Source organism: Neltuma alba, unplaced genomic scaffold (assembly GCF_004799145.2).
Source record: "Neltuma alba isolate B1F8T4 unplaced genomic scaffold, ASM479914v2 tig00013131_pilon, whole genome shotgun sequence".
Lineage (NCBI taxonomy): Eukaryota > Viridiplantae > Streptophyta > Magnoliopsida > Fabales > Fabaceae > Neltuma > Neltuma alba.
This window is the reverse complement of record NW_021637449.1, coordinates 197,128-212,246: the sequence shown is the minus strand read 5'-3', so window position 1 is coordinate 212,246 and position 15,119 is coordinate 197,128. Positions and strand designations below refer to the sequence as shown.

Here is a 15,119-nt window from a genome sequence, read left to right as displayed (position 1 = left end):
AAAAAGTACCTAATAAAGTAAAAGAAATGCTATATAATAGTGAATGTTAGGTTTTAAACAAACGACACGGGTATAACATGGGGATAGGTGGAATGACAAATGATAATATTAAGATGAGTGTGTGATCGTATAAGGACAATAATATTTGTGATGAACATATTCATGAAAGAATTGCCATGACGATATCTATTGAAGAGAAATTGCTAGAAAATTATTTAAGGCGGTTCGGATAGGTTCAAAGAAATTCATTCAATGCGCCAATGAGAACGGGTACATCAAGATTCAAGCATGAAGTCCTCTAATTAAAGAGAAGCAGAAGAAGACTGAGGAGACAATAAAAAAAAATTTGCTTCCCATATCAAAACTAGAAACTCTGGTTACAAATTTACGATCCACCAATTTTCAAGTTAAAATTCCATTTTCCTTAAAATGAGAAAATCTGATTCAAAATTTTACTCTAGTTACATGAAGTTCCAAAAATAATGATTAGATACTATTTGCAAGATGCACCGAGCTATTTAAGTATTTTAGTTTTCGCATATTCATTTAAGACCTTTGACACTTTATCATCATTTCAAAATTCCTTGGGATGTTCTTATAATTAAATAATTCTCTCGGGACTTAAATATGTACGTTATGCTCACAAAACACAATTTTATATTTTTCAGATCAATTCATATGGTTTAGGATGTTTGACTTGGTAAAAAAAAAATCTTCATGATGGTGATGATGATTATAATAGTAATTACCTAAAAAAAAAAAAAGTGAAACAGTGTTGTATCCTTTGATGGATTTGCATGAAATGCTTTCACAACTTTATTTAAAAGTCAGAAACTTTTACCCATAAGAAAGTCGGATTCTCGATTGGCCGCTTCCTTCATTTGAATTTCAATGATTAAAAAGCTTTCGTCCTTCATAGTCTATTATTATATTATTTATTTAAAAGCATATTCATTTGTTTACCGATATTAATTAATAATTAATAATAAAATATATTTTAAAAATTGTAATTTTTATTTTTTTCAGGCACAGGTATTCTCTCTTATTCGAGGCCATCATTAAAACCAAACTAGATTAAAATGGCTACCACAAGTAGGCCCATTGCGTAGAGGGCATTCTCTCAAGTCTCATCAACTGGTAAGGCCATCTGATTCAAAAGTCAATAACTCTGGGCTTGTTTTGAAAGTCATGTCATTGGTAATTAATTTCTTCAAATTTGGATTTTCGCTCATTAATTAATCCAACATTTTGAACTAAATATTAAAAATCTCGATGCGCTAACGAGTGTAATGAGCATGCAAATTTAAATTATTAAAAATGTATTTAAATAGTACAAGTTTTATCACCGCTATAAGCACTGAAACCTGGTCCACTAGCTAGCATCATTGTTAGCCTTTTTTTCCTTATTTTTTAATCCTTTTTCTCTTATTAGTTATTCTCTCTTTAATCCTTTCTAATTTCACAACTACAAATCTTGTCTTATAGGAAATAAAAACGATTATTCCACTAGCTTAGCTCGTACCATGCATATTCCAGTCAAATACTATTATATGGCATCAATCCATTAAATTGCCAAAAACAGTAGACGGCTTAATACGTTTTCACTAGCTGCTTAGAGATGCAACAGAAAAGTCAAGTCAAGAATGGTGCCACGTAAAAGTCAAAGACAAAGATGCTAATCATGAACAAGCAGCATGAACATAGCACAAGTATGTTACTATATCAATCAAATAAAACATACATTCATGGAAAGGCGAAAACGAAAACCACTATGCATAGCCAACAGCTCAATCTTTGCCTCTTCTATATAAAGGCATCAACTCAACATCAAACCCCATCCAAACACTAAAAACAATTTCCTCTTTCCCTTTCTCTTAGAATCGACATTGTTCACAGGCCATATGTATAAAGAATAGTACAAAAGCTCTCACTATGGCAGCTTTTCGCCTTTTCTCGCACAAGGCCTTTTTGTTATTTGTTCCCTTATTTCTACTTTGTAGTTCTTCTGTTTCTGGGTATTCATGGAATGAGGTTAAGGTTTGGTGCAAGCAAACCCCAAATCCTCAACCGTGTGAGTGCTTCATGAACAACAATCCCATTCACAGCCAAAAGATCATCAAACACAAAGATGATTTTCTCAAGCTTTCTCTTCAAGTAGCCCAGGAGAGAGCCCTGAAAGGCCATGCAAACACTGTTTCATTAGGACCAAAATGTAGGAACTCACGTGAGAAAGCTGCATGGGCTGATTGCATAGAGCTTTACGAGCAAGCCGTCGAGAAACTCAACAAAACCCTAAACCCCAACCCCAAGTTCTCCCAAGAAGACGCTCAAACATGGCTCAGCACGGCTCACACCAACCTCGAGACGTGCCGAGCAGGCTTCTACGAGCTCGGAGTTCAAGACTTTGTGTTGCCTTTGATGTCCAACAATGTCACTAAGTTGGTGAGCAACACTTTGGCTCTGAACAAAGTTGAATACAAAGAGCCAAGTCATAAAGAAGGGTTTCCAACATGGGTTATTAAGCCTGGAGATAGGAAGTTGTTGCAGTCTTCTTCTTCATCTTCTCGGGGCAACGTTGTTGTGGCCAAAGATGGATCTGGCAAATACACAACTATAGGCGCTGCTATAAATGCAAACACTGTTTCATTAGGACCAAAATGTAGGAACTCACGTGAGAAAGCTGCATGGGCTGATTGCATAGAGCTTTACGAGCAAGCCGTCGAGAAACTCAACAAAACCCTAAACCCCAACCCCAAGTTCTCCCAAGAAGACGCTCAAACATGGCTCAGCACGGCTCTTACCAACATCGAGACGTGCCGAGCCGGCTTCTATGAGCTGGGAGTTCAAGACTACGTGTTGCCTTTGATGTCCAACAATGTCACTAAGTTGTTGAACAACACTTCGGCTCTGAACAAAGTTGAATACGAAGAGCCAACTTATAAAGAAGGGTTTCCAACATGGGTTATTAAGCCTGGAGATAGGAAGTTGTTGCAGTCTTCTTCTTCATCTTCACGGGGCAACGTTGTTGTGGCCAAAGATGGATCTGGCAAATACACAACTATTGGCGCTGCTATAAATGCAGCACCAAAGAGCAGTTGTGGGAGATATGTGATATATGTGAAGGCTGGAATCTACAACGAACAGGTAGAGATAAAGGCAAAGAATATAATGTTGGCGGGAGACGGCATAGGGAAGACTATAATCGCAGGAAGTAAAAGTGTTGGAGAAGGCACCACTGCCTTCCGGTCAGCCACTGTTGGCAAGTCGAAAGTCATCAAAGTTTAATCTTTCAACATATTTTCATATATATCCTTTATTAAGCCCGATTCTATCTGATATGAGAATTCCCATACCAAAACACTGGAATTTCCATTCACAACTGTAGGGTTATTATGGCTGCTTCAGAGTTAAAAGCAGCTCAGAGCTCTGTGAAAACCTATATTGGAAGGCCATGGAAGCAATATTCTCGAACAGTGATTATGAAGAGCTTTCTTGATAGTTTGATAAACCAGGCTGGTTGGTTTGAATGGAGTGGTAACTTTGCGTTGCACTTAAGAATTGGAATTTTTGCAGCCGTAGAACTTGAACCAAAGCCTATTCAACAAAATTCAAGAAGGAAATAAAAAACTGAAAATATAGTCATGATTTATGAATTTTTAAAAATTTGGTTTTAATTTATATTTTACGAATGATTTGTCCTTGTAATAATATTAACTCTTGATGTAATTAATATTTTAATAATACTGAATTAGTAATTAACGATGTTAATAATTAACTAAGGAGAAGATGATGAGAAAGAGGCACTACTACAAAAAGGTCTATTCTTGTCTATTTTGAAAATCAGAAGAAATAGAGTCTCAACGCTCATCTGTTAAGACAAAACAAACAAGTATGAGCCCTCATACTCATCTGTTTCTTGTAATAGACGAGTACGAGTGGCTTATGCTCGTCTGTTATATATGTAACAGATGAAAAATCTTCCCCCCCTTAAATTTCATCTGCTTCTTCATCTCTTTTTGTTCCTTTGAACAAGTGAAAACCCTAGCCACATTCCTTATTCTCTTCTCTTCTCCTTTTGTTGTGACTTCTTCCCCTTCTCCTTCAAATTTTTGCTCCTTTTCTGAAGCCCACGAGCTATGTACTTCTTCCTCTCCTCTCCTTCACCTTTCTCTCCTTCTCCACTCCTTGGTCGTGCGAGTCTAAGCTTCTTCTCTCTTCTCTTGCTTGCATGAGAAGGTTCTTTCCTTTCTTCTCCATAGCTCGAGCTTTGCAAGACGCAAGGTAAGTTATTTAGTTTGGAGGTGGATGTTTTAGTTGTGTGTAAATGTTATATGGGTGTTAAAATTGATTGTTGGATTTGTAGGTGTTGAAAGTTTCCTATTTAATTTGATTCTTGGTGAATAATTATTTTTGGAAAGCATTGATTGTGATTGGGCAAAGTATTTGAAGATTAAAAGCACGCTAAACTTGTTTATATGTTAATGCACATAAGGTATTGGTGAAAATGCCTAGGAGAAGAATTTGGTTAGAATAGGATAGTTAACTAAGTATCCTCAATGTCTAATCTCCATGTTGAATTTTAGAAAGCTATATGGATGTTATTTGAATGCAAATCCTTTTTAAATGGTGGTGATGAGAGCCTTTGTTGTTTGTCTTGGGTTCCCAATCAAAAATAAATCCAAACAATACAATAAAGTGCAAAACTCAGGTTGTTTCACATTAAGGAGCCTTTATTTGAAATCCCAAGCCAAGTAAGCATCAAAAACAATAAATTGACAAGGGAGAAAAGTTTTGGGTTTTGACAATTAGTTTTACTTTACTAACCATTAAAGATGTCATGGAATAAATCTAAACTACTATTTTTTTTTATATTTTCTTTTATAAAAGTGGATGGGAATGGATATGATAAAACGTATGAGATTAATGCTTCTAAGAAATAGATTAATAACGTTCCTTGTTCAAAATATTTTGGGAGTTAAAAACAATGCACGAAGTCTCAATAGAAAACCTTAAAACATCGTTTGAATCAAGCAATCTTAATTGGTGATTATTTCTACTACCGTAGCTAATAAACACCTCTTAAGTTACTATTGAAAACTACTTAGTGTGCAACTTTGATTAAGTTAAATAGCTCATTTCTCTTAAAGAATAATGCTCAACCAAGACATGAATAGAGTGCTCAACCGAAACACTCAAAAGTAAGCTCAAATCAATTGTATCATCCACACTAACATGCCAAACAGTACAATATCAATAAACTCACAAAAGGGAATATAAGAATATATAACATTCAAGCCACAAAGTCCAATCACAATCACAAGTGCTCAATTCAACAGAGACAAGCAACTGAAATCTTAGTCTCCAACATTACAAAACACCATTCTACAACCAGATAATCCAAATATAGATAAGAGAAAATGAATCGAATAAATTTAACTCCCCTATTAGCTTCTGGAACTCCAGCCACTGCTCCATCTCAAAGAGGAAGTCGAAGAGCTTAGCCATACATAATTTAAAAATCTGCTGCAATGAGCTCCTTCATACCGTCGGCCATGGCAGCAAAGAAGAAGATGCAGGTGACAATGAAGATGGAGAATGTGAGACAGGGACAGTGTTAAAGGACTGGAAGGGAAAGCACGAGTGGGAGAGGAGAAATGGAGGAAGGCCGTTGGGTTTTGAAGAGGAATAGAGACAGAGATCATGAATCTGGAAAATGGAGTGGAGTAGAAAGAAAGAGAAGACGGACTGGAAGAAGAGGATTGACGGTGATGATGAAGGTGAACAGTGGAGGTCGTCGTTGGTGAATGATGGAGTAGTGAGGTCGCTGAAGGTCTCTCTTCTGCCCATGCGTGAGCTTCCCCCTCTTTAAGAAGAATCAAAATCAATTTTAAGCCCTAATCAAACGCTGTGCATTGGCTTTGGGTCCTTCTTTGTATTTTCTCAAATTTGCCAGTCCTTTGCTATAATTTGTTACTTTCAGCTTTCCATTTAAATTTTCCTACAATAAAATTCAAGATAATGTAACATCATATTTTTCAAAAAAAAAAAATCAAGGGAAAACAAAAAAAAAATGACTATTGAATTTCAAAATTTCAAATCAGTATTAATTACTATACTTGTAAAGAAAATAACTATACTCAAAAAGCAAATAAAAACAGATATTTTTTAGTAATTCCTTATTTCTCATTTTGAAATTCAACAATCATTTTTTTTGGGATTTTCTCAAAAATCAATCAATCAAAATAAATCATAAGAATATGATATTTTTGAGCTTTTTAACTACAGTTTTATCCAATCATTTTTAATTCAAATTAATCATAATAAATGTAATCAAGCCCAATTTAATTGATAAAAATCCCAGATACGATATGAAAAATCATGATAAAATAAGCATTTATCAGGTGGTTAAGAATGTAGTATCTAATTTGAGACTTCTTTTTAAATGTGATTATATATAACATGTTGGTTGTGGTTGGCTTTAAATTGATTAATTGCATTTAGATAACATTGAATATTGATTGGGCAAAGCATTTTTAGACTGAAAAAGTTTGGTAAACTTGCTTAAATTTTATTGTATATAAGGTATTTGTGAAAATGTATTTAATAGGGTAGTTAATTAAGTACCCTCAATTTTTAATAGTCATGTTCAATTTTAGAAAGCTATGTGATGTTATTTGAATAAATATATATATATATATATATGACTTCTTTGAAATTTGATTGGATATAATCATGTTTTAAAAAATGTTGGTTTTTTTTAATAATTTTATCTTTATTATATTGTAGGTACTTAGTATTGGAAGAAACGTACTTCAAATTATATTAGAAACTTTGAGTTGAATATTACAAGCATCCTAACTAATATTGTAAGTAATGTTTCATCACTACTATAAATGTTTTGCTTTTTTAAGAGTTTTATTCTCAATGATATGAGAAATTAATTTTCTATTAGGATGTTTAGGTCTTTTTGCTATTTTTTTTTAAAAAAATATATATTTATATTTGTTTGTTCTAAAGTAGAACAGATGAATTTGGACCACTATATTCGTCTATTCTGTCTAGAATAGATACTCGTCTATTCTATCTAGAATGGAAAAATATGAAGGCCCATATTCATCTGTTTGAAAACAAATAAATATATAACTACTATTTACATCTCTTCTATCAACATCTTCCCCTAAATAAACGAAAAAAGCTCCCAAAACAAACGAAAATAACATATTTTGTAGTAGTGAGGAGCAAAAAAGAAGATAAGCAAAGAAGGAGAAGGAGAATTATTAATTATGCTTATAATTAACTGATTAACCATGTTAGCCAAGATAGCGTGTTGTGGTTTTCCAAGCTATTTAATGAGATTTTATGATCTACGAAAATGCCTAATGATTATTGGAGTAAAAGTAATTTAGTCCCCATTTGCAAAAATAAAGAGGATATTAAAAATTGTGTAAACTACATAGGAATTAAGCTTATGAGCGATACAATAAAATTGTGAAAAAAGGTGATAGAAGACAAGTTGAGATAGGAGACTTGAAATTTTGAAAACCAATTCGAGTTTATACCAATAAAGTCTAGAACAAAAGAAATGTATTTGTTAAAGAAGTGTCAACGCGAAGGAAGAGATTTGCTTTCATTAATTTTTTTTGGGGGGGGGGGACTTTTGACCACGTTATGAGAAATGTTCTTGGAAAAGTCTTGGAAAAAAAAAAAAAAGAAGTGCGTGTGTTGCACTAATCAAAGTCATACAAGATATGTATGAAGGGGCTGGTAACAATTAGTATAAGAATACCTGATGGTGAGATAAATGACTTTTCTAAGGACATGCTTTTTGCTTATAATATACTACCTCCGGTCCTTAATATAAGACCCTGTTTGACTTTTATTTTGGTCTTAAATATAAGATCTCAATCCACTTTGTCTATTATATTTACTCAATTTTTTCCAAAATAGCCCTTCTAATAATTATAGTTATAGTCAATACACTTGATTAGCAAGGATGTTTTAGGAAAGACAATACCTATTTATGACAAATAACTAACTCAATTTACTTCTTTAATCTCTTCAAATTAGTCAACTAGTTCTTATAATTAGGACCGAAGGTAGTAGTTGATTTGGTTGAGTCAAGAGAAGATGTTAATTCTATACTTTATGGAGAAGGACCCTAGAGTCACTACTACAAAATAAGCAATTTTCATCTATTTTGAAGCCCTATATTCATTTGTTTAGGAGGAAATGTTCACTGAAGAGACACAGATATTAGTTATATATTTGTCTGTTTCAAAACAGATGAATATAAATATACATATATTTGTTTGTTCTAAAATAAATGAATATGGGCAACCATATATGACTATTTCATCTGTTTTGGATAGAACAGACGAATATGGAGTAGCATATTCGTCTCTTCTATCGAGAATAGATAAAAATATGTGTTTTGTACACACACATATATAAAGTAGTACAATATTTGCACGGACAATTTTGACAACCTGTAATTCAATAGAACCAAAACGAACTACAAACAATGCAATTTAGCATAACCAAACCCATCGTGTTATGCTTTCCATACAACAATAACATCCTAATTAATTTCATACAAGCTTAGGCTAATCATATAATACAAGAAAGTTCTAAGACTAGAGAATCTAACTTAGTTAAAGCAAAAAATAAAAAAATAAAAAAATAAACATTCTAACATAACTAATTGTAGCAATTGTATCCAATTAAACCCAATTTCAACAAAACTAAAGCAAATTAAGACTAAGTTAAACTATTTAAAAACAACTTACTAACAGAATATCAAAACAACTTATGGACAGAATATGGTCTCAAAGAGATGAAAGTAGATTGAACAGGAGAATCAACACTAACTCTATCATTTGAGACCTATAGGATCCATATGCAAGGATAAATTTTAGTTCTGGTAATTTTTTTTTTAATATGTTCTTTGAGAAGTATTCTTTTCAATATTAAAAAAAAAGCATTTGTAGTATTGATGAAACATTACTTACTCGATATTCAACTCAAACTCTCCCAACACTACTACCTCCCGCATAGTAAAAATGAAATTATATATATATAAAAAAAAAGCCAACAATCAATTTCCATAGAAAACCTACACAGTCACACCCACACAATACTTACATTTATTTCTTTCAAAACCCACAAAATCCGCATAATATAAAAGCCACATACCCACATACACCTTGCGTGGAAGAAGAGGAGCTCGTGAGCGCCGCTGCTGGAAGAAAAGGATGTGCTATCACTACTGGAAGAAAGAACCCATGTTCACGGGGGTTTGGAGAGCTCGTGGGCGTGCGGCCGTCGCCGTTGGAAGACCAGAAGTCGAGAGAATATGGAGTCTCGGTTCATGACGAAGGTTGAGAGGTCATGGGAGAAGAGAAAAGCGAAGGAGAAGAAAGAGACGCTGCTGGAAGAAAGGAGCTTGCAGCGAAGGAGAGAAAAGAAAAGAATGGTGCTGGTGCATGCATTAGGGCAATTTGATTAAAGAAGCTGAGCAAAATTAAAAAAAGAAGAAGGGGTTTTTGTCCATTACATAGAGTGCCAGACGAGTATGAAGGACCTTTTTCTTCTAGTTTTCAAAACAGACACAAATAGGGGACAAAAATAAACTGCTTCGTAGTAGTGAGTTGGAGGATTTTCTCTTAAATAGGAGTAAAACATTATACACTCACACGCACACGCACACTGTGTTTTTGATAAGAGACTTGCTAGAAGTGATTTGGAGATTAAAATGAGAGATCAAATCATTCTACATATAAGTAGCGAAGTTCAGATATTTATGATCAATTATACTAAAATATGGTGAAATTGATGAAGACGTCAACATAGAATTCAAGCAGGATGGTTTAAACAAAGAAATGCTACTAAAGTTATCTGTGACCAAAAAGTACCCAATAAAATAAAAAAGAAATGCTATATATAGTAGTGAATGTTGGGTTTTAAACATACCACATGAATATAAAGTGGGGATAGGTGAAATGACAAATGATAATATTAAAATGAATGTGTGATTATATAAGAAAAATAGGATTTGTGATTAACATATTCATGAAAGAATAGACATGATGATATCTATTGAAGAGAAATTGCTAGAAAATTATTTGAGGCGGTTCGGATAGGTCCAAAGAAATTCATTCAATGCACCAATGAGAATAGTGCATCAAGATTTAAGCATGAAGTCCTCTAAAGAGAAGCAGAAGAAGACTGAGTAGAAAATAAAATTTTTTTTTGCCATATCAAAACTAGAAACTCTGGTTACAAATTCACGACACAAAATTACAAATAATTATTTGGCCAAAACAGAAGTTACCAATAATCGAGTAATAGTTAGCAAAAACTTGGCAGTGACCCACCAATTTTCAAGCTAGAATTCTATTTACCCTAAAATGGGAAACTCTAATTCTAAATTTTACTGTAGTTACATGAAGTTCCAAAAATAATGATTGGATACTAATTGCATAATGTACCGAGCTATTTAAGTATTTTGGTTTTCGCATATTCATTTTGACACTTTATTGTCATTTCAAAATTCCTTGGGATGTTGTTATAATTAAATAATTCTCTTGGGACTTAAAAATGTACGTTAGGCTCCCAAAATACAATTTTATATTTTTCACATCAATTTTATATGGTTTAGGATGTATCACTTGGCCAAAAAAAAAAATCTTCATGACGATGGTGATGATTATAATAGTAATTACCTAAAAACAAAAGTGAAACAGTGTTGTATCCTTTCATGGATTACTTTATTTAGAAGTCAGAAACTTTTACCCATAACAAAGTCGGATTCTCGATTGGCCGCCTTCTTTATTTGAATTTCAATGATTAGAAAGCTTTCGTCCCTCATAGTCTGTTACTGCATCCCGTCCTAATTATAAAAACCAAATGATTAATTTAAGGAGATTAAGAAAACAAATTGAGTTAGTTATTTATTCTAAATAGGTATTATCTTTCCTAAAATATCCGTGCTAATTAATTGTATTGACTAGAATTATCATTGTTAGAAAGACTACTTTAGAAAAAAATGTATAAATATGAGAGACAAAATGAATTAGGATCTTATATTTAAGATCAAAATAAAAATCAAATAAGATCTTATATTAAAAATAAGAGGTAGTATTATATTATTTATTTAAAAGCATATTCATTTGTTTACCGATATTAATTAATAATTAATAATAAAATATTCGAGGCAATCATTAAAACCAAACTAAATTAAAATGGCTACAACAAGTAGGCCCTCTGCGTAGAGGGCATTCTCTCAGGTCTTATCAACTGGCAAGGCCGTCTGATTCAGAAGTCAATAACTCTGGGCTTCTTTTGAAAGTCATGTCATTGGTAATTAATTTCTTCATATTTAGCATATGAGTGTAGCAAAAGGCATTAGTTTCTCATGATATAGTGAATTAATATTTGAATCTTTATTAGTAGAGATATTCACATTTAGTGCCTGACAGTATCTCGAATAAGATTACCTTTAATAGGAGAATACCTATGTTTTAGTATCCAAAAAAATCTTCATATTTGGATTTTTGCTCATTAATTAATCCAACATTTTCAACGAACTACTACCTCCGATCCTAATTATAAAAGCCAGTTAACTAATTTGAAGAGATTAAAGAAACAAGTTGAGTTAGTTATTTATCTCAAATAGGTGTCGTATTTCCTAAAATATCCTTGTTAATAAAGTGTACTGACTAGAACTATTATTGTTAGAAGGATTACTTTGGAAAAAATATATATAAATATGAGAAACAAAGTGGATTGGAGTCTTATATTTAGGACCAAAATAAAAGTCAAACAGAATCTTATATTAAGGACTGGAGGTAGTATTAAAGATCTCGATGCGCTAACGTGTGATGAGCATACAAGTTTAATTTAGACGGTGCAGAATTAATTTTTTGTTAATTTAATTTTTTTAAAGAAAAATTATTTTTTGTTTAAGAAATTTAAAATAAATATAATTTTTAATTGTCATTTTTTCAAAAAATAATTTATCACTTGCTGAAATTTTTTAATCTAAATTATTAAAAATGTATTTAAATAGTACAAATTTCATCATAGTTATGAGCACTAAAACAAGCCAGGTCCCCTAGCTGGCATCATTGTTAGCCTTTTTCCTTAGTTTTTTAAATATTTTTTCTCTTATTAGTTATTCTCTCTTCAATCCTTTTTTAATTTCACAACTACAAGTCTTGTCTTATTAGAAATAAAAACGATTACTCCACTGGCTTGTACCATGCATATTTCAGTCAAATACTATTATATGGCATCAGTCCATTAAATTGCCAAAAACAGTAGACGGCTTAACACGTTTTCCCTAGCTTCTTAGAGAAGCAACAGAAAAGTCAAGTCCAGAGAGGTGCCACGTAAAAGTCAAAGACAAAGATGCTAATCATGAACAAACAGCATGAACATAGCACAAAGTATGTTACTATATTAATCAAATAAAACATATATTCATGCAAAGGCGAAATCGAATGCCACAATGCATAGCCACCAGCTCAATCTTTGCCTCTTCTATATAAAGGCATCAACTCAACATCAAAACCCATCCAAACACTGAAAAATAATTTCGACTTTCCCTTTCTCATAGAATCGAGATTGTTCACAGGCCATATATATAAAGAATAGTACAAAAGCTCTCATTATGGCAGCTTTTCGCCTTTTCATGCGCAAGGCCTTTGTGTTATTTGTTCCCTTATTTCTACTTTGTAGTTCTTCTGTTTCTGGGTATTCATGGAATGAGGTTAAGGTTTGGTGCAAGCAAACCCCAAATCCTCAACCGTGTGAGTACTTCATGAACAACAATCCCATTCACAGCCAAAAGATCATCAAACACAAAGATGATTTTCTCAAGCTTTCTCTTCAAGTAGCCCAGGAGAGAGCCCTGAAAGGCCATGCAAACACTGTTTCATTAGGACCAAAATGTAGGAACTCACGTGAGAAAGCTGCATGGGCTGATTGCATAGAGCTTTACGAGCAAGCCATTGATAAACTCAACAAAACCCTAAACCCCAACCCCAAGTTCTCCCAAGAAGACGCTCAAACATGGCTCAGCACGGCTCTTACCAACATCGAGACGTGCCGAGCCGGCTTCTATGAGCTGGGAGTTCAAGACTACGTGTTGCCTTTGATGTCCAACAATGTCACCAAGTTGTTGAGCAACACTTTGGCTCTGAACAAAGTTGAATACAAAGGGCCAAGTTATAAAGAAGGGTTTCCAACGTGGGTTAAGCCTGGAGATAGGAAGTTGTTGCAGTCTTCTTCATCTTCTTTTCGGGCCAATGTTGTTGTGGCCAAAGATGGATCTGGCAAATACGCAACTATAACTGCTGCTATAAATGCAGCACCAAAGAGTAGTGGTGGGAGATATGTGATATATGTGAAGGCCGGAATCTACAACGAACAGGTAGAGATAAAGGCAAAGAATATAATGTTGGTGGGAGACGGCATTGGGAGGACTATAGTCACAGGAAGTAAAAGTGTTGGAGGAGGCACTACTACCTTCCGGTCAGCCACTGTTGGTAAGTCGAAAGTCATCAAAGTTTAATCTTTCGACATATTTTCAAATTTGTTAGAATGTTTTATCGTAGGATTCATATAATTGATCCCACCTAGTGAGATAAATGCTAAGAATTTATAGGTCTCTCAACTTATATATATATATATATATATTTATATTTATATTTATATTTATATATTCTTTATTAAGCCCGATTCTATCAGATATGAGACTTCCCACATCAACCATTCAAAAACTTAATTGGGTATGGATTTTTTCAGCTGTTGTTGGGGATGGGTTTATTGCACAAGGCATCACATTTAGAAACACTGCTGGAGCTTCAAATCACCAAGCTGTTGCCCTACGTTCTGGTTCAGATTTATCAGTTTTTTACAGATGCAGCTTTGAGGGATACCAAGACACATTGTATGTGCACTCTGACAGACAGTTCTATAGAGAATGTGACATTTATGGCACTGTGGATTTCATCTTTGGAAACGCAGCTGTGGTTTTCCAGAACTGCAACATTTTCGCTAGAAACCCTCCAAACAAAGTCAACACAATCACGGCACAAGGCCGAACTGATCCAAACCAAAACACTGGAATTTCTATTCACAACTGTAAAGTTATGGCTGCTTCAGACTTAAAAGCAGTTCAGAGCTCTGTGAGAACCTATCTTGGAAGGCCATGGAAGCAATATTCTCGAACAGTGATTATGAAGAGCTTTCTTGATAGTTTGGTAAACCAGGCTGGTTGGTTGGAATGGAGTGGTAATTTTGCGTTGAACACTTTATATTATGGAGAGTATATGAACACTGGTTCAGGTTCTTCCACTGCAAATCGAGTTAAGTGGTCAGGTTTCCACGTAATCGCTAGTGCTTCAGAAGCTTCAAAGTTCACTGTTGGGAACTTCATTGGAGGAAATTCATGGTTGCCAGCCAGCAGTGTTCCTTTCACCTCTGCTTTATAGATCATTGCATTATGTTATAGTTGATTGTTGTTGGTTCTAGGCCATATGTTCATTTGTTCTAATTCGTTAATTTGTGTCGCCATGATTGTTTGTAAAATCCCTAGTTAGTAGCATGTAGTTGATATGGAACATTGCTTTTGTGTAACAAATGAATACGTTTTTATTGTATGTGTTCAAAATATGGTCACATGCCCATAAAGTTTACGAGTTTCGTCCTTTCCATTTTATTGATATATTTTAAAATTAACTCTCTCTCTCTCTCTCTCTCTCTCTATCTATCTATCTATCAATCTATCTACACCAAACATCTGCATAATACCATATGGGTCTGCTCTAAAAAGTAGTTTGACTTTAGAAAAAGAAATTTTGTTGTGTAGAGGTAGAACAAAGCTATTCAACAATACTCCATAGATAAAAGAAGAATGTAAGAACGACTCATGAATTTTTAAAATTTTGTTTTTATTTTGCTTTATTTATGACTTGTACTAGTAATAATAAGTAATAATGAGCTCTTGATGTAATTAATAGTTTAATAATAATGAATTATTAATTAATCATATTAATAATTAATTATGAAGGAGGAAAAAAGGAGAAAGATCATAAGCAGAGGAGAGAGAATTAGTA

At 33.5% G+C, this 15,119-nt stretch overlaps 2 protein-coding genes across 2 annotated transcripts; both read left to right on the top strand.

Annotated features, from left to right (window-relative positions):
• The first annotated feature begins 1,932 nt into the window (after nucleotides 1-1,932).
• Nucleotides 1,933-3,285, top strand: LOC114734724 (probable pectinesterase/pectinesterase inhibitor 17). Its single transcript, XM_028922367.1, has 2 exons — nucleotides 1,933-2,488; nucleotides 2,918-3,285. The coding sequence occupies exons 1-2, from the start codon at nucleotides 1,933-1,935 to the stop codon at nucleotides 3,283-3,285; spliced, it is 924 nt and encodes a 307-aa protein (XP_028778200.1).
• A 9,346-nt stretch (nucleotides 3,286-12,631) lies between these two features.
• Nucleotides 12,632-14,657, top strand: LOC114734721 (pectinesterase 2-like). Its single transcript, XM_028922363.1, has 2 exons — nucleotides 12,632-13,547; nucleotides 13,807-14,657. Exons 1-2 carry the CDS (start codon nucleotides 12,671-12,673, stop codon nucleotides 14,493-14,495), a joined length of 1,566 nt encoding a protein of 521 aa, XP_028778196.1. The 5' UTR covers nucleotides 12,632-12,670; the 3' UTR covers nucleotides 14,496-14,657.
• The last annotated feature ends 462 nt before the right edge of the window (nucleotides 14,658-15,119 follow it).

What these genes read in the sequence shown, in the direction of transcription:
- LOC114734721 (XM_028922363.1), top strand. Translation starts at nt 12,671, where the DNA reads ATGGCAGCTTTTCGCCTTTTCATGCGCAAGGCCTTTGTGTTATTTGTT. An exon ending in CTTCCGGTCAGCCACTGTTG is followed by an intron (nt 13,548 to 13,806) that starts GTAAGTCGAAAG and finishes GGATTTTTTCAG; the next exon opens with CTGTTGTTGGGGATGGGTTT.
- LOC114734724 (XM_028922367.1), top strand. Translation starts at nt 1,933, where the DNA reads ATGGCAGCTTTTCGCCTTTTCTCGCACAAGGCCTTTTTGTTATTTGTT. An exon ending in AGTTGAATACAAAGAGCCAA is followed by an intron (nt 2,489 to 2,917) that starts GTCATAAAGAAG and finishes CTCTGAACAAAG; the next exon opens with TTGAATACGAAGAGCCAACT.